Raw genomic sequence first — 25954 nt, 5'->3', positions numbered from 1 at the left:
GAGAGAAAGGTAATGGCTGTGGAGGGAAGAGTTCACTATCACAAATGTCACAGTTGATGGTTGTTCTTTATGATGCTCATGGTCCATTTTCATGGGTTCACAAAAGAAATGCCTCCTGGAATCAGTGCTGTGGAAAATGTGTTTGGTACAATCAATTGATACACTTGTCCTAGTAATTGAATTTATACTTGGTCAGGCGGGAGGACCAGAGAGCAAGCGTTAGTTTAGTGTTCACACCCCTGAGGATTCCGTGTTACTTGATATCCCAGGCACCTGTATTTGGCACAGGGATCCTGTATAATTCAGTGCTGGAGACAACTGCTTATTGCCAGCATCCTCACCACCAAGGGGCTCCCATCAGGTTGGGAAGTAGGATAAGGTGTTCTTCGGCATGGCTCAGCTTACCAGTGAAACTGTTTCTGTTTATGAAGTTTCAAGCTCTCCTCATGTGTTCTCCTTATGTGTCTGTGTCTTTCCCTCAGGCCTTCTTCAGAAATAAGAACACGGAAGCTCGGATAGGTAGCTGCCGCCACTCCCCTGAAACAGTTGTTTCATTTTGTCTAGACAAACTGATGCCTGAGCTGAAGGCGAATCAAGGCCTATTAGCGCTCCCTGATTCCCTGTCAGTGGCACACATTAGCAAGTGATGAGCTGAAGTGTGAGTGCAGGAGGTCTGGGTCCATCACCAGCTCTGTAAAACCCTATACTGTAAGGCTTCACATGCTTTTATAACAGTTTTAGAGAATATTCCACCATTTACATTTATTATTATCATTATTGTGTGTGTGTGTGTGTGTGTGAGAGAGAGAGAGAGAGAGAGAGAGAGAGAGAGAGAGAGAGAGAGAGAGAGAGAGAGAGAGAGAGAGATTTGTATGTACACACCTGTGTGGGCTGTGTCCTTGACTCTGCATGTGCATATGGACACCAGGGGTTAATTCCTGATGTACTAGCTTTTTTTTTTTTTTTGGAGACAGGGTCTCTTGGTGGATCTAGAACTTGTCATTTCAGATAATCTGGCTGGTCAGTGAGCTTCTGGGATCTGTATCTATCGCTGACTTCCAAGCCCTGTATACTATTACATGAGCATAGTATACTCAGTTCTTACATAGGCACTGGGGATGTGAATCCAGGTATGATGCTTGTATAGCAAGCACTTGACCCACTGAGCCTCCTTCCCAGCCCTGGAGAACTTTACTTTAAATTTTTAATATATCATTCAGAAAAAAAATAGATTTATTTGAGTAAAATCTCTAGATATAAAAACCTGCTGCTTTCAGTATGGGGCTTTTCATAAAAATTTAAAAATAGCAAAAGCAAAAGCCTTCTTATAAATCTTTTATAATGCAGCACGAACTTAGCTTTGCAAGATATATATACATATATATATAATATTACATATAATATATAATATATATTATCTTTAATGGATTTCTCTGGACCAGTGTTAATAGTTAATAGTTACATTGTACTATGAAAATATGTAGTCCCAGTTGTGTGGTGATGGTGTATGCCTTTAGTCTCAGCACCTAGGAGGCAGAGGCAGGCAGATCTCTGTGATTTTGAGGCCAGCTTGTTCTACAGAGCAAGTTCCAGGACAGCCAGGGCTAGACAAAGAAACCCTGTCTCATGGAAAGTGAAAGAAGAATAAAACAAAATAAAATATTAATACACTAATGACTGGTTAAGGTACTTGCCAATGTTTGCCTGCCTCCTCCCCCCCCCCAAAAAAAATGGCACCACTATTGTGACTTTTGAGTGTATGACAGTTTTTTGATTGATTTTATAGTTTGTGTCTTTTTTCCTGTTTTGATCTATTGCTTTTAGTTTCTGCCTCTAGGTCAGTAATCTGTTAACTGCTCATTGAAAGTCAGATCCTAAGTGCCTCAGGCTTTGTAGGCCAGAGAGTTTAAGTTACTCAGCTAAGCAGTTGTAATCCAAAGCTGTCGCAGATGTAGGCAAATGAGGGCCATGAAGGTTGTTCCAAGCAAACCAGCTCTGGGCAGTGGGGGACTTGGTCTGTAGACTGCAGTCTATCCACCCCTTTTTAAACTGCCAAGTGTGGTGACATAACTGTGTAGAATAATATGTAGTATACAGTAAACAGAATTATGCAACAAATTAACATGGTTCTAGCCGCAGAATTCATGAAGGTTTGTGCCACAGTTTCATTTGGGGGTGCTAGATATCTCTAGACACTTATTAAATGACTTATTAGTTTATAACTAGTTATTATAGATTAGTGAGCTCTAGTTCCACATGCTTCAAGCACTACCAAGACTATGAAATAGGATGGTACAATTCTAATTCACCGAATAACTTAATTCATGCTTCTGGAAGTGATACAAGCATGATCAAAGCCCTAGAAAAATGTAGGGTGTAGTGTGAGACAATTATCTTTTAACTCATGATTTCTGAGCATGGTGCTAACCAGAAACTGGTTCCTTTCAGGACTGTTCAGTGCTTAATTCTTGCTTAGAATCCCTAGAAAGTACTTGACCACAAAAGATAGATTTTTAACAATAGTAGTTTCCAAAAACCTCCAGCCCATCCTCATTTGTAAAGAGTGTGGATTAGTGCTGGGCAGTGGTGGCTCACACCTTTAATCCCAGCACTCAGGAGGCAGAGCTAGGCGGATCTCTGTGAGTTCGAGACCAACCTGGTCTACAGAGCGAGATCCAGTACAGGCACCAAAACTATACAGAGAAACCCTGTCTCAAAAAAACAAAAACAAAAAGTGTGGATTAGAACAGTGGACACATGGACAAGTTTGTGGCCGAGAGCCTTCCTGGACCTGGCTTGTATTGTTCCACTCATTGACTCTGTTGAGGAAAACGCACGTCCAGTAGCCATAGGAACAAAGGCTAACCAGACTTTCTAGTCATGAGGGAGAAACACTCACCCTGTGGCAACAGAGGAGAGATGCCATGCTTTTGACACGAAGCCTTGTACAAATAAAGAGTTGACATTTTGGCTAGCCCATGACAGAATTTAATAAGCTAGAATTGTCATAGAGGATTCTTAGCCATATTCTTGGCTAGGAAAGAATGTAAACAAATCCCCTAAAGTCCAAAAGTCCATATCCAGACAAGATAAACAGAGACTTACAGGATTTATCTGTTATTTCTAAATCCAAGAAGCCCTGACAGCCATCTCCACCCCTCAGGTTTACAACAAATGCACCCAGGGACATGCTGGCAAGTTTTATTCATCTCACTTACAAGACAATGTAGACATTTTACTTCGAAAACATTAATGTGTCTTGTTATAGGTGAAGTTCTAAATATAGAGACTTTCTAACATTTTGTGCACTAATCACATTACTTTTTAAAAATAAAAACCTGAGTTAAAGAACAGTATCTTTCCAACTATTTGAGGTCCCATGGGCCTGAAGTAATTAGTAGTGAAAGGATGCTCTGCAAGTTACAACCAGAGGGCTGTGCATTGAAAGCCAAGCTTGAAATGTTAGATATTTGACCTCAGCCTCTAAAACAGCAGTTCTCAACCTGTGGGTCCCGACCCCTTTGGAGGGTCGAATGGCACTTTCACAGGGGCTGAATATCAGATATTCTGTACATCAGATACTTACATTATGATTTACAAGAGTAGCAAAATTACAGTTATGAAAATAATTTTATGGTTGGGGGTTAACCACTTGAGGAGTATATTAAAGGGTTGCATCATTAGGAAAGTTGAGAACCACTGCTCTAAAGAATCATTATAGACTTTCAAAATAATTTTATTTTAAATGAAAATATAATGACATCATTTCCTCCCTCTTTTTTTCCACCCTCCACTTTCTCACATGTACCCCCCCCCATTTGATTTCAAATTCATGGTCTCTTTCTTTCAAGAAACTGTTATTGTTATATACACAGAGAGAGCCCTAAATCCATAAACATGACATGTTCAGTCCATTTAGTGTTATTTGTATATACAGGTTTTTGAAAAAGCCAGTAAAATAATATTTTTAAATCGGTTTGTATTTCTGAGCATGAAATTCTTCCCCCAAACAATTACAATGATTGTGATGCTCTCCTTTGAGGGAGAAAGTGGTGTCAGATGAGCTGCTTTGAAAGGAGACATTTGCATCTATCATTTCTTTCCTGGGAAAGGTGTGTGGGAGAAATAGGGTGAGAGAAAGCAATTTCAGCCTGCATTTGCAGTTGCTGAGAGTCATACCACATAAATACGGCCAGACTTTGTTGTCCCCAGATGACTTCTCTTTGAAAACGAAGGAATAGATTCTTGAAAGGAAAAGGAGCCAGGCGAAAAAGGAACCATCGCTCGAGTTTTTGTTCACTTTCTTTTACTGACGACAGCGGAAGGCAAGATCAAGGCAGTTTCATTCTGACAACGGGAAGAACGTTAGTTGAGCAGTGGTGGTGTTGACTTTGTGCGGGGTGGGTGTTCACTCTGAGTCTGTGCACACTGGTTTCAGAAAGAGGCAGCAGGCTGGACCCACGTCAGTGTTCCTCTGTTAGATTGTCTGCTCGGTGTATGGGATTTCCATTTTCCCCGTGTGTGTAATAATCAGTGTTGGTTCTCAGGAATAAAAGTACATCTCATTTTCAGTTTTAAAAATAGCACTTGGGAGGCTGAAGCAGAGGCAGGCACATATAATTAAGCCATACATTGGTACATTTTTTTTCATGCATTTCGTAGCCACCTTAGTGACATTCTTCGCTTTGATTCCTAGACGATTCCAATACTGCAATGTCTCTTTGGAGATTGAGAAAGTTCACCCAAATCACAGAGTGTGCTTTTCTGAAAACTTCTATATTTGGCTTCAGAATAACCAAGTAGTAATTGCACATTTACACACATTTCCTGGGTCTCACAGGAGACCATGGATGAAGGACTTTGATTGGTTCACGGATGAAGTATTTTTGGATGGGTTTGAGAGTATTACCTTGAGAGTTAACTTCTGACTGGCATCTCACTTTTTCAGTACCTGGGGATTAAACCCAGGACCTCACAGACTAGGCAAACACATTGCTCATGACCTACACTCTAGTTTGACAGCTTTAAAGTATTCATGAACACAAACACGATGGTGCTGCGCCTTAATGAACTATTTCTTTCCTGTTAACTTGATGTTAGAGAAGTACTTGTTAAGAATTAGTGATAGAATTGAGTCTCTTAAGCATTCTATAGGTACCATACTTTGTGTTTTAGATATATTAGCACAGCTAAGCATGCTGTGATGTACTTTTGTTCCTATTTGATATATATATATATATATATATATATATATATATATATATATATATATATATAACAAAAAACCAGCAACCGAGGGCTATAAAGGTGACTTGATTGGCCATTGACTCATCATGCCAAGCCCTGAGGTCCAAGCCCAGAGCACATGTTCTGAACAGGAATACTTGAAAGCTTCCCATCCATCAACAACAAGTACTGAGTAGTTTCAGAGAAACACCCACTAGTATACTTTCATGTATTCAATTCAATTTCACTATTTCTCCAGGTGTACATATACTCAGTGCACACTTGAGATCTTGGTACAGGCTGTTTACTCACTTTCTTCACTGGTGCTTTGACCAATGGAATCTGTTAAGATTAACAAATGGCAGCGGAGTCATCTTGGTACCTCCATTCTGGTAAGCCAGGAAGGAGGCTACTGTTGATCGGCCAGGTAAAAACTTAAGTTGAAAACTAAGAAGCAAAAGCACATTCATCAAACCAGCCACTATGGGCTCAGGGCACCTCCAAGCAGAAAGGGCTTCCATTTCCCAGCTGCAGCTGTGAATGATCAATCAGGCCTGCTGTAGAACAATGGGGAAAATACACTAAAAGAACAATAAATTCGAAACACAAGAATTCCCAGGTCATATAAAATTCTGACCCTAAATAATGATGATGATGATGATGATGATGATGATAATAATAATAATAATAATAATAAAAACTCTTTTAAAAATAGACTAGTCATTGGTAAGCAAATCTTTGGAAAAGAGAAAGAAGAAACTGAACTCTGTCTCTCCTTCTGTTTTTGAGGAGCGGTATCACTCTGTTACTTAGACTTGTTGAGAACTCCCTATATTGATCACACTGGGCTAAAGCTCACAATGATCCTCCTGGTCAGCCTCTTGGGATACAATAGTGATCCAACAGGAATAGATTATGTTGCTCCCCCCCCCCCATACACACACACAACAACCTGCATACCAAGTTCTTAGCTTCATTTTGTGGAGGAGTGTAACAAAGCACAAAGAAGTTAGGAAACTTAGTCACAAGCACTCAGATCCCACTGATGCTTACTGAGCATCTGCTCTCTGGCAGGCATGATGCTGTAGTATTCCAGCTTGACTGACTCTGATACCAGTTCTGCTAAGTATTCATTAACACCCACTGCAATGCACAACATAAAAAAAAACCCTGAAATCTGATGTCTAAGTGTCAGAGCTGAGGAACAAACCCAGGTCCAATTTGGAAGCACAAGCTTCACCCGTAGCTCCAGCAAGAAAGTGGACGTGGTTCAAAGGAGAGCACAGATACCCAAGTGAAAAGAGCATGGGCATCCCAGCTGATGATTTGTACAAACCAGAGATGCTGAAGATGGCTTCCTAATGCTACCTACCAGGAGCATTATCCTAGTGGCCTCTGTGTCACCTGATTTTGTGGTAATAAGTGTGCACCTGTGTGAGACGGGAGAAACCAGATCTTTCCCGCCCTCCCATTTTTCTTCTATGATAATCAACCTATCAAGCCACAATGGAGCAGCTGCAGTGTCTGGAAGCATTAAACCCTTCCCACTCCTGCTGTAGATGCTTCTCCACCGTCTCCAACTGTTGGTCTTCCCGACCTCTGTGTTGGATGAGTCTATTACGATCAATCTGCCGGAGTCTATTAAATGGGTAACAGAATTTATTAAGATATAAATTGAGGAAATACACTCACGATTGCAGAACAGAGTAGACAGCAGAAGTCATCCTCTGATCTGACTGGGAGTGAATCCACCTCACAGGCAGGAGCAGGGAGAAAAGGGGCATGTGACCCTTCTCCAACTCCTTATAAGAGCTTGTACTACAGCAGAAAGCACCACCCCCTTGAGCCTATAGCCCGAGGTCATGGGCGGAGCAAATACCACTGCTTGAGTTAATTTAAGGGCTTAAAGGGCTGCTCTTCCCCAAGCGGGAGCTTCTCTTTGCTTCTTTGAAGACTCCCCTTATGTTGAGCATTGCACTCAGAGCCATCTGATTTTTCAGGAAAGAACACATGACAAGTGCTACCTTTGTGCATAACAGAAATGTAGGTTTGTCATAAATGTGGTTAAGGATGCATTTTTACATTTTTATGTGTACTTGTGTGAGTGTGCAACTGTATGGATGTACACGTGTGTGTTTGTAGAGGTCAGAGGTCATCATTGATTATCTTCCTTAGTAACTCTCCACTTTTTTTTTTCCCCCTGAGTCAGGGACTGTCACTGTATCCAGGATTCTCTGTTTTGTTTAGTTTAGGCTGGCTGGGTAGAGAGCTCTGAGGATCCTCCTATCACTGCCTCCCCACTTCTGGGATTGGCATTTGCTTTTTATGAGTGACAGGGATATGAGATCAAGACCTCATACTTGCAAGGCAAACACCTCATCAATTGGGCCACATCTCCTCAGCTTCTCACTAATGACCTCTTTCAGATAAACCATTTTGATTGCTTTTGTATCTAGTTGAAATGTGAGATTCTGATCAATTTGATTAAGGCCTTATCTTCTTATGAGTTGTATGCCTAACTCAACCTTGAAAGAAAACTAACTGTATAAACACCCTGCTGTTCCAGACCAGACTTAAATTTCCTTCAGAAAATATTTATTGAGTATTCAGTATATTCTGAGAAGCTCCGTGTGTGTGTGTGTGTGTGTGTGTGTGTGTGTGTGTGTGTGTGTGTAAACATTCTATTGGTAGCATTTTAAGAAGAACAAACCTCAGATTTTCCATGAAAGAGATAACAATTTTGTATGTGCTTGGGGTTGTCATTCATGTGTGTATGTTCATTTGAGGTAAGGAAATGTACCTAAAACTATATCCAACAATACAAGTGGTGTTGATTGTAATGAGTCTCAGATTTTCCCAGGTTCACCCCTCTTTAGGAACTTCAGAACCAAGTCTTTCTCTCTTTATTCATCTGTCAGTTGCAAATGTACATTAGTTTGAAGGATTATTTAGATTGACATCCAAATAGTACTTTGGCTATCATGAGATATCATGAGATAGCCTCACAAAAAAAAAAAAGACATCAGGGGTTATTAAGTGACAGTTGTGTACTGAGAAATATGTAGAGTTTATTCCTCAGAGAGGAGCATGCAACTCATACAGGGGAGGTTTCTGGAGCAGGGAGTTGATGCTGGGCTAGTTTTCAAAGTTGCATATGCAGTCACTCTAAGAACCAAAGCAGAGAGAGTATTTTAGGCGAGTAGAATAACTTGTGCAAACATATCAACATGATCATGACACTGCATAAACCAGGTATAAGGTGAGTTAAGTTACTGTATAGACAAAAGAAAAGAGAGCAAAATCATTGGAGGTCAAAGAGGATGTAATGAGAGGAAAAAGATTCCTGGATGCAACCTTGGAAAACAGTGATGTCTGCAGGATGGGTGGAGAGAACACCGATATTAACAGAGAAGCAAAAGGCAAACCAGGATGAACATTGCTTCTGAAGGGAAAAAGGAAGAGTTTACTGAAACTGGTTCGGACCAGTAACATTTAGTATCTTGAAGATAAAACATGACACTTGAATCTGGAATAGCTTAGTTTATGGTGACTTTACGTAAAAGAACTTAGGCGGGACTGTGTGGGCAAAAGGCAGCATTCAACAAGTTATGGGAAGAACCGAAGTTGCTAATATAGAGACAGTACACGGCGATCCCTCGCTAAGCCGATTGCACACTTGAGGGAGGACAGAAAGAAGAGCGAGGAATGCACAGTGGAGAAAGGGCCTTGGGATTTCCCCACACCAAGCTCTTCCCTATTGGCTCAGAGTGACACTCCTGACTTTAACTTGTGTTTTGGCCAAGGTGCATGGATATGTGCATCTGTGCATATATTGGCATAGAAAGCAACACTTTAAAAAGGGATAGAGTACTCATTCACTGGATCACCACATCGTCAACAAATCTTCAGCCTGATTCAGATCAATGTCTGCTACCACAAAAGCCTGTGTATCTTCGTGGGTGTAAGACAAAGGGGGTTAGATGGCTGTATCCTATGCACAGGGTATGTCCAGGGAAGGGGTGGCAAGAAGTGGGGGTGGCACCAGTCAGGAAAAACAAAGGGGCGGGGCAGTTCTCAGGGGAGACATATCTTTGTAAAGCTTTAACTATGAGCCCAAACAACGTTTTAAGTATTAGACAAATGAAGCTAATTAGTTTTAATAAAATAATTAAAAGCATCAAGCATGGGTTGTAGATCATAAACAAACCTAGCTAAGTTACAAGTGAACAGCACCCTCACGGAAGAAGAGGAACGAATGCAGAGTTTTTGTTTCAAAACTTGGGGAAATTAGAGTTGGGTAGAGTTCTGCAAGGCCACTGACAGAAACTCCTGTACACAACGGGACCCCAACTGTGAGTTTGTTTCTCATCTGAGCACTGGCTAGAGATTCTGTGGCTGCTTTAGGTGTGTACTGAGATTGAAAAAAAAAACCAGAATGTAAACAATGAAAGGCAGGTTTTTGTGCTGTTAGAAAAAAAGAAGTTACAAACCAGGCAAGGAAGATGGGGTATTAGACAAGGATCCACATACTGGACATCTTCATCTCAACCTTCATGTGACATACCTTGGGTATATCCACCCACGTCTCTGTTTGATAAGGAAAATATAGAAATACATGATGTATATGTTATATGGCGTTCACATAAGCATTGATTTCAAACTCTCTACTGAATACAGCAGCAGTTAATGCCCCAGCCCCCCCCCAAAACAACAACAGCAACACAACACAACAAAACAAAAACTAAGTCTCAGCATCCAGATTCAGACTCTTAGATATCATATCTGATACAAAGAACTAGGATTCTCTGGGGAAATTAGTTGATTCTAAGGCTGGGGTAGGAACAACAGAAGAAGGAGACAAAAAGTAAATCTGGAGCATCCATTGATGGCAGAAAATTAAGGAAGTGATTTAAAAACAGAAACTGCCCGAAGGCGACGGTATCCAACCAAAGCAGCCTCCAATACTAAACTACCTCAGCCACAGGACAATGATCGGGAGCCACAACCCACAGAAGAACCCTGCGTGAGACCACACGTATATAAATAATAAAGAAGTAAGTGGGGAGAGGGGGTAGTCCCTCAAAGCGATTGCCAGTTTATTGAAGAAATCAAGGCATTTTGAACTCACTGTTGGGCACCCAGAACAGTGACAGCGGTCACAGACAGGACCTGGCCATAAATGTTGAAAGTGGCAGGTGAGAGTGGACGGAGGAACAGGACATGGGTATGGCATAATTTCTCCATATAAAATTTAAAATAGACCTTTATGATATAAAAACCTAGCAGACACTGCCGGGCAAGGTTAATGTCACTGATCGACAGCGTGAATCCCCCTAACAGTGATGGATGGTTGAGGTTGGAGCAACACTGTCAATCTGTGGCGGCCGTTTCCCAAACTGAGTCACTGTAGACTAAATATCTGGAACTGCCAAGGTGTTTCACAAGGTAGCCGACCGATGTTTGTGGAGTATCAAGGTTTTGACAGACAATAAAGGGTTGAGGGTCTGTCACAAGACGGAAGGAGACTGAGGCTACTCGGGGATTAGCACAGGTCCCAGCTGAATCCTGAAACGGAAAGAATGGAGAGTAAGAGGAGACCCCGTGAGAGCTGATAAAGCTTGTAGCCTGTAGAGTTATCAGGTGCCCATGTAAATATTCCAAGTTTAATGTTTGCAGCGTTGTTAAATAAGCAGCGAATATTAGCAGAAGTTGGATAAATTGCACATAAACCCTGTGCTGTTTTAACCTTTCCACAGGTTGAAATCCATTAAAACAAAGCTACCTAGCTTCCGGGGCTTGTTTTTGTCATGTCTGAATAAACTGGCCTGCTTGCCTATCATATTGGTTTGAATCGACTTCTAAGACATGAGATACAGGCATAGTTTGCTGCCCTACAGTTGACAAAACAAACATACTGTTGCGTGCCATACTGATTTCAGTTTTTTAGCTCACATGCTTGCTTGATTTGATGAGAGGGAGAAATACTTTGCTATCTACTTAATAGTCATTTATATAGTCAATAAAAATATGGGGACCTGACAAAGCCTTCATGGATTGTTCTAATGTTCTTCATGATCTAATGTAGAGTTCCAAGAAGATAAATTCACTAGTTGCCAAGCATGGGCAGATTCCTGTTGTTTAATATGAACCAAAATACCTTATATTAGCCACCATTTGAAAATGGCACTGCTCCCTCACACAATCATTAACTCATATAAACCTTAAGTAAATAACATTTTTGAAAAGTGAAAATTAGGTGTTCAAAATTTCACAAAAGTTCACTTATGTACCAATCTACTTAATTCTTACTAAGTACTACTAGGCCAATCTGTGTACATTTCTAGTACTAGCATTAGAGATGCTGAGGCAGGAGGATCATAAGTTCTAAGCCATCCTAGTTTTTATAGCAAGATCTTATCTCCCCAAAATAGTGCTAAATTATTTCATTGTGAAAGCATATTGCTAAGTTACATGTTAGGATTGGTCCCAGGTATCACTTTGATCAGAAAATAGGAAGCATAGAAAACTGTAAAAGCACCAGAGACAGAAAATATATAACTTAATGTTTACTCATCAAGACAACTGTGTGAACTACATTCAAAATAAAATATCATTGCTACAAAAGTTCTGAGTTTGACTTAGAAATGCAGAAGGAAAATTTAGAAGTTTTTGTCCAAACCAGTCTACCACTCTCCTGGCCTCTACAGTTTTTATTTATTTTTTCTATATAAGAGCACCAGTAAAGTGAATTCTTCTGAAGTCCTGGACATGATACTTTAGGGAAGCTGAACTATGCTCACTGATGCTCACTATGCCAGTCACCTGTGGAGGTGCTTCCAGAAAACTCTGCTAGGTGTGGGAAAATATTTACAAAATGATCCAAAGAATAAAATTCTAATGAGGACCTCCCCTTGGGGTCCACTTTAATGAAACATGTATAATCTAAAGTGAAGGAAAATCATGTTAAAATATGCTGTGCTATCCACTTCAAAGGGACTTCTGGTGGTGTGATAACGTGACAGTGTGAATGCAATCAGTTTCTTTATTCTTTGAGATGAGTATACCTGGTATACATAATTAGAATCTTCAAACGCTTTCCTGTGCCTCAGCCCATTGAATCCTGTGACAACCTTGCCAGGTAGGCAGAGAGGCTTAGCATAAGCGTGAACACAGGCTCAGGTGTGTTTTAAATTTACACATGGACCGCCTCACTCTGCTCAGGTTCCATTGAGAACCAAGGTCTCATCCTTTTGATCCATTTGCTCCTTGTTGAGCAGTACCGCTTCTCTCAAAGTGAAGCACAAAGCTCTGGGCTTTGGGTTCCAGAGCAGGAGGGTGCTACCGGAAAACTCGCTGTCTTCTGCTACAGCACCAAGGGCTATTTTTAGGTGTTTTCCTCTGGCTAATTGTCTCGCCCTCCTTGGGGATTCTCCATGGGTAGAATCCCAGAGGAGCCAATTTTCTTACTAATTCCCGCAGAGATGGGAAAGAGGAAGGCCATGGCTGTTTGTTGCCTTGGGGCCTTAGAACCTTCTTGGTGATGACCAGGAAGTGAGTTTAGCAAGATCTTCAAGGGTCTTGAAGCTCACAGAGCTCTCTGCTCAAGTTACAGACCAATGAGACTAAGACAGGACGTGGTGGGAGACTGGGGAGGGTCTTCTTTGAGCCTTGGAACCACCCTAAGGACCTTGTCTGGAGCTGATTTCTGAAAGGAGCTGAGGGCATGGAGCCAAGAGTGACCGGGGGCTCAAGAGGCCCTTCCACATATCCTGGCTTTCTTCTACCACCATTGAAAGGAAAAGGAAAAGTACCATGGCAGTGTGTGCATGTAACCCCTCTGTTTCTTTTTTCTTTGAGATGAGTATACCTGGTCCTAAGAATCACCAGCATGGTAGTGTAAACATGAGAGCAGGCCATCTGAATACATGATTTCAACTTTGGGGAAACACAGGAAGACCAGCGGGGGTTAGTTAGCTTAGAGGAGGTAAAGAGAGAGGGAGCGATGACAGCCATTTGGTCTTCCTTCCTTCCTGGAAAAACAAGTCAAGTAGTGTTAGATGCCCTGGAGACCATGAACGGAAAGAGTTCAAGATGGTTTCTGACTCAGTGTCAGGGCCAAACTTCTAACAGGGTTTGTGCAATGAATTACCTGGGGAGCCACTGAACTTCTTATCACCTGGATTGTGAAGGTACTGGTATGTAACTGCCATTCCCTGGGCTGTGAAAATGATCCAAAACTCTAAAGGAGGCAGCTAGAATGACAGCACTTATAACCAGAGCGTTCTTAAGCCACAGCAAGGGGTACACGAGACACTCAGTCATCAATGATGAATTATCAACACCCCCAAGCACCAAGAAGTTTATGTGTTGAAGATCACACAGCAAAGAGGAATTGGAATTCAAGCTTTCTCTCTAGTATCTGCGCTCTCAAAGATGTCTGTCCTTAAAGGTTCCTCTCTGCATAGGGATTTCATATAAGGGGACGCTCTGTCCCATGGACATCACTATTTGAGTTCTTCTCTTATCCCATTTCCAAAAGGACATCGATAATCTCTGGGAAGTGAGGGGCGAGACGCAAGCAAGCCAAGTAGCTGTTGTAAAGAAACGTGAGCCCTTTAACACCAAGCAGATCCTCCTAGGATAATCGAGCAGTCTGGCAGGGGCAGAGAGATACCAGAATACTCTCGTCATAGTGAAGCGCTGCTGGTGCTGATTCTGCTTCACCGGCCCCTCTCCCTTTCCAACTCTGGTGTTCCAGTCAGGCTACTCTTCCGATTGCGCCCATGCTAAACATGTCCAGGAGCCTGGAAGGCCAGGGACAAAACTGTCAGAAGCTGCCAACCGCCCCCCCCCCCCCATTTCACACCCTCTTCCCCATCCTGATTTATGGAGAGGCGCCCAAGGTGGCAAAAGACTTACCCAAGGTCACAGCCCTATCCAGGAAATCCAGGAGTCCGGGCCCCCACATCAACACCCAGAGACCGCCTGGGCTCACTTTCTCACCGCCCGCGCCCTGAAGCTCTCTCCATGCCACACCCGCTTGCTTCCCCGTCCCCCGCCCCCCAGTCCCCCGAGTCGCTTCTGACGCTCGGCGGCCTCCCGGGTGCAGTCCTTCCTGCGGGCGTTCCCTTCCGCCGGATTCCCACGCCGCGCGCCACGCCCCCAGCCACCCGCCGCGGGGACCCCGAGGCAGCCGGAGCCCCGGGTCGCCGGACCCGAAGGAGGCGCGACCCGCGGTGACGTCCTCCGCGCCGCGGCGGCGCCCGCACTCCCGCCTGCAGTGGGGCCGCCCTCCCGAAAGTCCCAAAGTGTCGCGCGGAGCCCGCTGAGGCGTGGCCGAGCCTGGGGGGCCCCCCGGGAGGGCCGCCCCCGGCGGAGCCCCAGCCCGGCGAACGAGTTGCGCGGCTCCGGGACGTACCATGGGCTCGGGACCCCGGCGCCCCGCGCAGGCCACCGCCCGATCGCAGGAGTAGCCGAGGTGGGCGGGGAGCCGGCCGACCCCGCGTGCGCGTCTCTCCATGAAGATTCTTGCGCTTTCTCTGAAGAAAGGAGTGCATATGCTGCAGTGCCTCTGTGGAAGGAGCCTGAGGTCCAGCGACAGCCCGAGCGGTGAGCCGAGGTCCCCTCCCCGGGCTGCCCACCGCGGGAGCCCTGCGCCCAGAGGGCCCGCGACTTCCGAGCGCGCGCGTGTGTGCGCGTGTGCGCGTGTGTGTGAGTGTGTGTAGCCCTCGAGTCACTCGCGCTGTCGCCCCGCACCCGGGACCGAGCCTGCGGGACGCGGGGAGCGGGAGGGACCGGCTCCCACACTTCCTCGCGCCTCAGCTGCTCCTTGTGACTTGCGAGGGCGGCCTGGGACTCACGGTTGTCCAGGGTCTCCTCGGAGAACTTGCTGGTGCATTCGGCTGCAGAGGGGACTTTAAACAGGTGGCTGGCAGACAGGTATCTTATTTTTCTTGCTTTGCCTGCAAGTGGACTTTTGGCGGTGGTTAGGTGGGTTACCTTTTCGGTGGCCTGGAGCGATTTCTGTCCTTGGTGCTGAAGCAGGAGGCTCCCAAGTAGCCTGGGACTTAGCCAATCTGCTCCCTTAAAGGAAAGCAAAGAAAAACTGATCTTTTGAGTAACCTGTGATGTTGAGAGAAATCGTTGAAACACTTAATGACTTTGTAAAAAAGCAAACTAGAGCCAAATAAGCCATTCTGTTCTGCAGAAGCCTTGCAAGACAGTGTGGCGCTTCGTGGCATTCTCTTCCTTTGTCTGATTCTTTCAAAAGATGAAAGTTCCCTTTAAATCAATCATTTATTAATCTTGCAAGCGCTAATTCAGTTTCTGCGCTCTTTGGTGGCTTTCTCAAGAGTGGAGGTGGGGTGTGAGAAGACAGGAAAGGCACCGAATTGTGCTTAAACGAGTGTCTCTGCAAAGAATGTATTTTTGATCTACAAACCCCAAATAACTAACAAGTTCAACAACATTATAATAGCTTTTGTGTCTGAAACTTTGTGTGCTATTTCGGGGGGTCTGATTCATTTGGTAATGGCACCTATTTTCATCCTATTCTAGAGCTATGAAAATTATATTTGAGAAGATATATATATCTTTGGATATGTATATATATACATACATATATATATGTATATATATAGCCATTCATTCATCCTTTCTCAAACTTGGACTCACCAGTCAAAATATAAAACTAGAAGCTAGTTTTCAAGAAACTGGAAAATTTAGCTACGTGATATTTGTGGACATGCTTGTGAAGTGAAGTTGGTCATGTGATCTCATGTTTTACTTCCATGTAATCCCGAAGGTTAGCTAGACTTTCTTTTTGTTTTGTTAGTGTATCAGTGAGTTACTGAAAGATTTCTCTACATTTTTTCAACTAAAAAGCTTTACAGTAAAGACTTGCATCTTAATGGTATGTGACCCAGGAAACCTCTGGAGACGCATGCAAATACTGTTTCAGTTTTCCCTGTTCACATTAAATAGAATGTAAATAGACTGTATCGAAGGCATTCGCACCCTAGGTGTGAAATTTTAAGGCCATGTGTGGTGTATAACTGAGCAAGGCACTTCCTCAGATAAAGCGAGGTAAAATCTTCAGATAACAGGCAGAGTTCGTTTCCCAAATAGTAACAGCTGCAAATGGAAAGGGTGATCCGTGTGACTGGGTAGCGTGGGTTGCTGCAGGCACCAGGCTTACGAGTCAAGAGATCCAGTTATGAGGCAATTTCCATAAGTCACTCTACTTTTAAAAAGTCTTGGCTTTCATCTGAAAAAAAAATTTAAAGTGGTAATGCTGTTAGCTCTTGCCTGGTTCCTCTGTTTGTGACTTCACCTGCTTTTAACCTGCGGTTCTTTAAGAATGTGGTGTCTTATCTATACATGTAATTTTACTCAGTGAGGTAAATATTTTATTTGGGGGAACGAGCACTCTAGAAAATTTTTGTAAAAGGCTACAGGACCAAACAGGGAAGATAAAACTTCTACCCGAGCCTTTCCCAAACAGAGTAATATGTAGTTACTTGCCAAGAGAGAGTGTTTCTAGAATGACAGGATCTTTATTTAAATTATGACTCGATAGAGCTTATGATTGTATGCAACTAACATAGCCTGGCTGTTTGTCAATCTGTGTGCAAATTTAAATTACCACAATCATATTGCACACATCTTGTGCATGATTTAATAGCACCTAAAGATTTAATTGAACTCTTGCATACGAGGTATCTCTCATGCCCAATATGCTTAGCATGTTTGTACATTGTCAGTGTGTTCTGTTTTAAATTGGTATCATTACTGTGGCTTCTGCCATTAGCACAACCTCATAGCAGTTCTGCAGGTAATAGTGCTGTGCCCAGTGTTCTCATGCAAATTGGAGTAAAGGAACTGGAAATTTTTCATGAAGTGGATTTATAAACACCAGGCTATGAAAGCACTGTAAGTTTTTAAATTTTGCCTGAAAGGAATTCAGTAACATTTTAAACAATGTCAGTATGTATTGACAGTTAGTTGCATTCTAGCTATTTCCTCATGGCAGTTGAATTGATCACATACCTGAGGGGCATGGGATGCGATTTACTACAGTAGATTAAGAGATTCAGCTAACATATTCAGGCTTTGAAACTGTAAATGTTACATTTTTGTTTATATTTTGTCAACTAAATGGGCCTAAAATTAAAATTAACCATTGGTTTTGGGCTTTTCAGGGACATTTATTCACTCTTTCTTTCCTTTGTATTATTGGACATTAATATCATGTCTAGTTTAGTAAGTCTACCACTGTATACATCCTTTGTGCTTCAGAAGGACAGAGATGATGGGAACACGTGGAAGGCAGTCTTAATACATGGTGAAGTCAGTTGCTCAAGGCTAAATTCTCAGCCTCTTTCATTACTTGGGTTTTGTTCTTTTTCTCATTTAAGCGATTTTTTTTTTTAAAGCATATGGAGCCAGTCTATTAGAAGGTCGATTAGAAGCTTAAAAGTCTAAACATCTCTATTCAGAGAATGTGACATTTCTATGAGATTGATGAATTCCAAAGGCTTTTAAAGAGAGAGTGACACAAAGAGGTGGGGGCTTTTTATAAAGAAACAGGCACTGAAGGGTGGTGATCCAAAGGATGGCCTTCACACCTGCTTGCCTTCCTCTGCAGATGAGTGAGGAAAAGCCTTGGAGTCCCACCAGTGAGTTTAGGGCTACAGGCTTCTCCCTGCAGCAGGGTCCATTCTGATTTTTGTAGAGGAGCAAATTCTGTCCTAACACCCAGGGCTCTGTTGGGAGTTGGTTCCCCAGAGGAGGAGTAAGGTAAGTGTATGGGTAGGTGTGTATGCATGTGCTTGCTTGCTTTAGCTGTTACCAAATTATTCTAGAAAAGCCACATGGAAGTGATGGCTGTGATTCTTCTGCCGTAAGCAGTAAGGGAGGGGCTTCCCAGTCTGGCAGAGTGAAGGGTTATCAGATGTCTAGAGCTGGAGCCCTACAAGAACATCTAGTTTCTTTGACATAGAATTCCAGTACCCTGGGCAAGCATAACTCATCTATTGAGCCCGACAAAGGCACATACTTAGAACTCACAGTGCCACTGTTTTCAAGTATCATGCAGACATCCAAATAAAAATTGCCCTCTAATAGACAAGGTATCTCAGACACTGTGCATCAGGTTTGGGTATCTAGACTCTAATTTTTCTACAGGGCAGTAAAATGATTCAAAGAAGGATATTTGTTTACCATATAGTTATTGTTCATAAGCTGATTTCCTAGCAAGATAGCGTCGTCATTCAAAACATTAGCTGTTGTGTGTTTGTGTGTGTTGTGATATGTGTTTATGTGTTTGTGGACATGCTTTTGTGTGTATGAGTGCAGGCATTCCTATGCCATGGCCTTCATGTGAAGGTCAGAAGATATCCTTGTGTCCAGCCTTGCTTTTCTTCCCTCTTGTTTTAGATGGAGTCGCTTTGTTGTTTTTTTCCATTGTGTGTAGCAGGCTACCTGGCCCGTGAACGTCCAGGGGATTCTCAGCTTCCTATCTCTCCATAGGGGCACTAAGATCACAGATACTCATGTTGCATCCAGTTTTTAACATGGCTTCTAGAGATTCAAACTCAGACTCCCAGGTTTGCCCAGTCAATACTTTCATCCACTGAGTCTTTCCAGCGTCAACATTAGAGAACCATTGAAAATGCTGCTTTCGAAGCCCCTTGTTTTTCCTTCAAAGGTAAAAGTGACCGATGTCAACCATGAGGACAAATGGAAATAACATATTTTGTACTTGAGAATAGTTTTAATTCAACTTAATCTTTAGAAAATTACCAAGAAATCCAATGAGTTGACAGGATAGCCCAATGGTAGAGTGGTTACCGTTGTTTGTTTGAGGTCCTGGATTCGATGTCTAGTAAAACACACACACACACACACACACACACACACACACTCAAAAGACATCTACCAAATTTTCAAGAAGTGAATGACAAAATCTACCTTTTGAAGACAGTTGTTTATAGTTTCTTATGGCATTTACTTTTCAATTTTTACATTTCACATTAGGGTTTCAAAGTCAGTGCCAGAAAACTCAAGAAGATGTTGCTTATTATGGGTTAACTTGTTTTAGATAGTCCATTGTCTACTGTGTATTAATGTAGTGTTGTTTAGGAGCCTTATATCATTTTCTAGAGTTGTTGTAGATTCATAACAAAATTGGAAGGAAGCTAAAGAGGTGTCTTGTGAACTCCAGCAGAAGCTCTAAACTCTCAAACACCTTCCAGGGTGACATACTTATTTCTGCAAGGCCACACCCCCTAAACTTCCCTACACAACACCACCCGCTGTGAACCCAGTATTCAAATACTAGAGCCTATGGGGGATACTTCCCATTTAAAACACTTCAGATAGCTTTACTCCATCCCCACGAAGTTAAGTGTGCCCATTTGATTAGTACTGGCTAATGAAATGTGAGCAGGTGACACACTGGTACATGGAAACTCTAATAGCCTAGAGCACAATGCACTCCATGGTTTTTGTTGTTGTTGTTAGTTATTGTTGTTGTTGTTTTGATTTTTTTATGCTGTTGCTGGTGGTGGTTGTTGTTGGTGTTCAGGGTAGTGGTTTCTCTATTAGCCTGTGTCCCTGAGTGTCTGTTGTTCATAGAACCCACTGCACGATCTTTGATGGACATTTAATAGACATGAGATGTTAAAGCCATATTCGTAATTTACTTTAAGAGGTAAATTTCTTATCTGCCCTATTCTGATTGACAGGATAAGCAATGTTGCTTAAAATAAGTTAGTGTAATGTTAGGGAGTCATGTTTAGGATTCTTCCCAGGCAAAACACTCTAGTTTCTTTCTGATATCTTCTGTAGTATTTAATAAATATAGGTGTTGGCTTCCATTCACAGTATTTTAATAATTAGTGTATTATGCCACAGTCTTGTTATCATTGTTATCTTTGAGTAAGCTAGCAGGTGCTCTTAGCATGGCTGATAGATTGTTCCTTTACCATTGTGTACCAGTTCTTCACTGGTGCCCCCCAAACACTTTGTGGTTATTTTTTTATACTTGTGATTTCATTGTAAGTCTTTAAGGGATGAAGCTGCTAGTTTTTACTTACCTAGAAATGTGAAATTCTGATGCCCCCAATCATATCTGGATAAGCAAAACTCACTGTGTCGCTTAAAGCAGTGACAGTGTATAGTAGTTTTGCAGGCAAAGGTAAGTGCAAATAAACACTGTGTTTGTACACTCAGACAAGGTGCATTGGGAAGGAACCCCATGCAGTTTTTCATAGGGAAGGGATCAGGTTCAATGCTGTCCTCATCTGGGTCATGGATCAGCACTGTGTCTTTCTGGCTCTGTGTAAAGTACAGCAGAAGAGAGGAAGCAAGCCAGAGCTTTCCTGAAGCCTAGAATACTTGTATCAAGCCAATTATCTCTCTGCAAAAGGCTCTGTTTCCTTTTTGTCTGCTATTCTCTTTCCAAGGGTAGAAAGTTATACATGTCATCCCTTCAGGGATTTCTGCTTTGATATTTCAATTCAGCAAAACATCTTGGGTACACTGTGTATGAGAAGCTCCTAGGGCCTCAGCAGGAAGAGACACGCATGAAAACAAAGAGCATGATACAATGAAGGATGAGATAAACACCCAAGCAAAGGACTCAGGAGCCTTTGCTTGTTTCGCTTTAACCAAGCTTTATGAGGTTTAATGACAAGAATCACATCGAAGAAGGAAAGGTCCGTTTGGCTCAGGATTCATGTTAATCTTCCTGAGTTTCTAAAGCACCTACAAATTTCTAAAGCATAAAAAAACATGCTGGGGTATGCAAAACAACAGCCAAGGTTCAAGGGGCAAGGGTAACATCTCCACACTCTCTTTTGGAAATAATGTTTTTGAATTAAAAAAAAACACTCTAAGAAGTATTACTTTAATAAAAGTAGTTGACCTACACCTCAATTTAAATTTACTTAGCATTTCCCAAGGTCAGATATTCTTCCTAGTTATTTATGTGTCTCTCACCTCTGCCCATACATCGACATGTCATTTATCTAGGGCCAAATAAACTTCACCAGCTTCTTACAGAGGTACAAATTCTAATCTGTGACCCTTCCTTACAGAGGAACATCTGGGGAATACTTACAGATGTGCTCCCTTGATTTCTGTGGAATGTCTTACACAGTGTTTTACTCTTTCTCTTTGTTCAGCATGGTGCATACAATTGCTTTATTTGTGCCGTGTTATTTTCACTGCACAGTGTTTCGAATGTCACGTCAGAGCATCTCTTCCAATGCCATTCAATACTGGACACCTCAGTCTCCTCTGATGCCCAGTCAGAGATGCTGTGAACCTGTCCAGACAATCTCTCTTGCTGAAATGATTTTTCTTGTTTATACATAAGCTTCTAGTACCATCCTACCCCCTCCACTCATTACTGTTTATAGAAACGAAGGCATTGCAGTTGGTGTCACTGATTGCCCACGTTGTTGCTTCAATGAAGCCAGCTGGGATGCGATTGCATGGTCTTTAAATAAAACTTAGCGGCACAAAATGAATCTCCTTTTTGAGGGGAGAGGGGTTGGTGCTAGCTGCATCACTTTCTAAAGCGCTAATTATTTGCTTAACTTGGAGAGGCTTGAGAACTGACTCTCCATGTTAGCTTGGTGGCTGACCTTGACCCTAGGACCCACGGTGTGAAGAGCATCGTCACAGACACAACACCATTCTCAAAGCTTTAGTGGTCCTCTCCTTGCCTAGCACTCTGCACACGACGCGTTGACTAAAGAGCATAGATGTGTCAATTTTTCTAGCTATACAGTTAATTAATCAGAAGATTAATTGCCATCAGGAATTTGGGGCAGTAAATGTCTGTGCTAAGCAGACAACAGTCCTACATTTACAAGCAGCGTGGAGCTCATGGAAGTGATGAGAGGTAGAACAAAAAGTTGCTGTTATGTTTTCAGAATCTGCTACAGTATGGACACTGAGTAACAGTAACACTTCCTGCAGCTGCTCCATTTGTGAATCTCATCATGAGATCGGTGGGGCAGCAGATCCTTCATAGATACTTGATACAAACTGGGACATTAGGTCTTTTCCAGGTGGAGATTTATCTATCTATGTACCTTTCTTTGTTTCATCTTGAAAAATTAAATAGTTTTGAGATAGGATCTTACTCTGTAGTCTAGGATGGACTGGGATTCACTATTTAGTTTAGGCTAGCCTTTGGTCCATTACAACTTTCCTGCCTCAGCCTTCCAAATGCTGGGATTACAGACACGAACAAACATATCTCCTCCACAAAATTTAAACTTTTAAGAACAATTTTACCTCTATAAAGCGTGTGTGTGTGTGTGTGTGTGTGTGTGTGTGTGTGTGTGTGTGTGTGTATTGCTAATGACGGTTACCTTTGGAGAGTGATAGGACAGACAAAAGAATTGCTTTTTACTTTGAAATGTGTTCCCTTTAAAATAAAAACCTAGTGGCTTAGTTTTCATATTAAATGGTTTTCGTTCATAAAAGAAAGCATTGACCATATGAAGACTCCATAGGCTAAAACTTCATAATATCAAGATCCTGAGAGAACCTCTTCCAATCTCTGTGTGAATCTTTACAAAAGTTAGCACAGAAGGGTTCATCTTTTTCTTGTGGAGTTAAACAATTACTGTAAATGTGGTAATTAACAATGCACACTGAATTATTTGAAATTGTTTTCTGAGAAGTGTTTTAAGAAAGCTGTTCTAATGGTCCTTGGAAGTCATGGCAAAGGAGACTTCCTTGTTCCTTTTTAGGTTTTACTTTTTTGTGTTTCCAGGCTTTTTCTAAAGATACACATAGTGCTTCATTTGCTTATTATCAGAGTTGAGAAACTGTTTATCACTTGCATTTTAAAAATAAGTATATATATATATATATATATATATATATATATTAAAAGTACTAATGGATTTGTGGTTTTTATAAGACTGTCCTAAATATAACTTTTAATTACTGAATAGAATGACATCACCTGGGTCTGTTATTATTATAATAATTGGTATTGTGTATTCATCCAATCCTCACTTTTTATGCCTTTAGATTTTTCTCTGGGAAACATTTTTGCACAGAAATCTTGTGTGCTGTGGGCTGAGGTAAGAATTTGAGTAATAACATTTATTTCTCCCCTGTGTTTAATCCTGAGTTCAAAACAACTAAGGAGGTAGATAAAGTTGTCCAATAGATGCTATTATATGTATTCATCTCATCTTGGATTACCACCTCGAAGGTTGCAGACTCATTAAGCACAAATGTAGGAGCTTTTTTAAATTTTTTTTTTATTTAAGGAGAATCTTGGTATGTCATAAAATTCACCAGAGCACAGAGTAGATCCATTCTCATTTCTGTTGACTCTCCAGAATGGCTAGGAGAGATTTTGGACTCATCATCTACCTATGAAGGCATGTGTAGGAGCCCAGTCAGCTGCCCAGTGAGTGTGCATCCCATGGGCAAGACAATCCAATCCACACACAGAGGGAATATACAAGAGGCTGAATCACATTGCTGCATTGCCCCCTTCCTTCCCTGGTCATTCAGAATTTTTCCTGCCTTGCCAAAGAATGAGGTGGATAGAAGGGCATGCTGTCTCATTCCAGGACTGAAGAAAAGGCAATGGCCCTTGGGTTTTTTTTTTTTTTTTTTTTTTAAGGCCAACATGGAAATGGAGAATATGGGAGGATGAATGTTAGCTTTTAAGTGTGTAACTTTCCAATATATGAGTAGTCTTGAGGGTGGGGATTGGCATGTCTTCCAGGGCCTACACTCCTGACAGTCACATGGTATTTTCCTTATGGCTTTCTATTAGTTGTATTTTCTCTATGATGCAATATATGTATCTTTAAAATTTTTATTAGGTTAAAAAGCCATATCTTTTGTATTTCCTGATAAGATGTGAGTTAAATTGCATTTTAAAATATTTGTTAACCTCAATTTCTTGTCCTTTTTACTATATGTATGGAAATATATTTTTATTTTGTTATTTGAGTTTTAAAAATGCAGCAACCTTCTGTTATGGGGCTGCTCTGAGGCACACACGTTGTTTGTAACTAAATACTCTATTTTCCTAAATAATGTTTATCATGTTATTTTGGGTGAGATGTTTATGTAGCCAACTTTTCTCTTGTTGCTGAGAAAGTAGAACTCTCAGTTTTGCTCATGACGGAGGATATGAGATAACGCCATGGTGGGCTGAACTTTCTAGTCTAGTACTTGAAAATGAGGGGAAAGTCATTGTTATCTATTCTCGATTTTAATTTCTAGCTATTCCACAGAGGTAATTTTTCTTATAACATTCTAAAGGCCTGGGTGTCATGAGTGAAAACATGGACTTCTTTCTTTAAAACCTTTAAACTTCACAAGTTAATTCTAATGACCTCAAAAATACAGACAACCAAAACAAATATAAAAATTGTCTATGAACCCACACCAAATAACTCCTATCTCATTTATTATTCTTTTGCTCATTTATAAAATAGTATTATACAGTATACTAGTCTGTAATTATTTTAACTTTTGTTTTTGGTTTTTCTTTTACCGAACAGATTTTTTTCATATGATATATTCTGATAACAGTTTCCCTTTCTTCATTTCTTCTGAGATCCTCACCACATCCCCCCCAACTGAATCAACATCCTTTAAGTCTCTTATTAGAAAACAAACAGTCATCTAAAAAACAATAATACAATAATATGAGATTATATATGCCTTATTATTTATATATAAATTAAAATTTTTAAAAATTGAAAAATTTAAAATTAAATATACATATATATATAAATTAAAATTATAAATAAATAAATGTCCTGACTAAACATTATGAGACTGAGAACCTCCAAAGCTGCCATGGAGTTTTTTTTCTGTTGGCCATCTACTGCTGGACATGGGGCCTGCCCTTAAGACTGATGTGTATAACCAGTGAGAATCTGTTGGAGAGAACTAATTTGGAGAGAACTAATTTTTCACTTACACGTGGTTATCAATTGGAGATAGCTTTTGGGTTATGGATAGGGGCTTGTACTTCTCTCTAGGCTCGGACCCCATCTGGTGCAGAGACCTGAGCAGGCCCTGTGCATGCTACCTTGGCCTCTATGAGATCATATATACAATGGTCCTGCTATGTTTAGAAAGTCTTGTTTTCATGCTGTCTTTCAACCCCGCTGGCTCTTACCACTCTCCATCTTCTCTTCCACAGAGTTCCCTGAGCACTGAGGGGAGGGATGTGGTGGAGGCATCCCATTGAGGACTGAGTGTTTCAAGGTCTCTATCTCTGCATATTCTCTAGCTGGGGGGCCTCTGTATTTGTTTCAATCTACTGTAGGAGAAAGCTTCTCTAGTGGTGGCTGAGAAAGGTGCTGATCTATGACTGTAGCAGAATGTCATTAGGAGTCATTTTATTGTTATGTTCCTTTAGTAGAACAGGAGTATTTGTTTTCCCCCTAAGTCCACGGGCTATCCAGTCTTGTGTTCTTGGCCACTGGGCAGTGTTGGGGATGGGTTCCATGTCATAGAGTGGGCCTTCAATCCAATTAGACAGCGGTTGGTGACTCCCATAAGCTTTGTGCCACTATTGTACTGGTGCATCTTGCAGGGCGGTCATCTTTATAGATCAAAGAGTTTGTAGCTGGATTGGTGCTTACTTTCCTCCTTTGGTAGCATGCAGAATACCTTCCAGCTCCACAAACACTAGTCAGTAGGGGGTGAAGGCTCTAGTTAG

The 25954-nt window shown here is 41.6% G+C and overlaps 1 protein-coding gene across 3 annotated transcripts in view; it reads left to right on the top strand.

The window, feature by feature from the left end:
* Nucleotides 1-25954, top strand: part of Fgf12 (fibroblast growth factor 12) — a 524714-nt gene that overhangs the window by 162320 nt on the left and 336440 nt on the right. The window contains exon 1 of one of the 3 annotated variants that reach the window (XM_006974465.4): nucleotides 14609-14835. The exons of the other annotated variants lie outside the window; for them this stretch is intronic. Within the exon in view, the coding sequence (XP_006974527.1) occupies nucleotides 14745-14835 (91 nt within the window). The 5' untranslated portion in view covers nucleotides 14609-14744. Of the gene's footprint in view, nucleotides 1-14608; nucleotides 14836-25954 lie in introns of those variants that run through there. 3 annotated transcript variants of the gene reach the window in all.

The sequence above is a fragment of the Peromyscus maniculatus genome, chromosome 12, assembly GCF_049852395.1.
Source record: "Peromyscus maniculatus bairdii isolate BWxNUB_F1_BW_parent chromosome 12, HU_Pman_BW_mat_3.1, whole genome shotgun sequence".
Lineage (NCBI taxonomy): Eukaryota > Metazoa > Chordata > Mammalia > Rodentia > Cricetidae > Peromyscus > Peromyscus maniculatus.
This window is presented reverse-complemented; position numbering and strand designations above follow the sequence as displayed.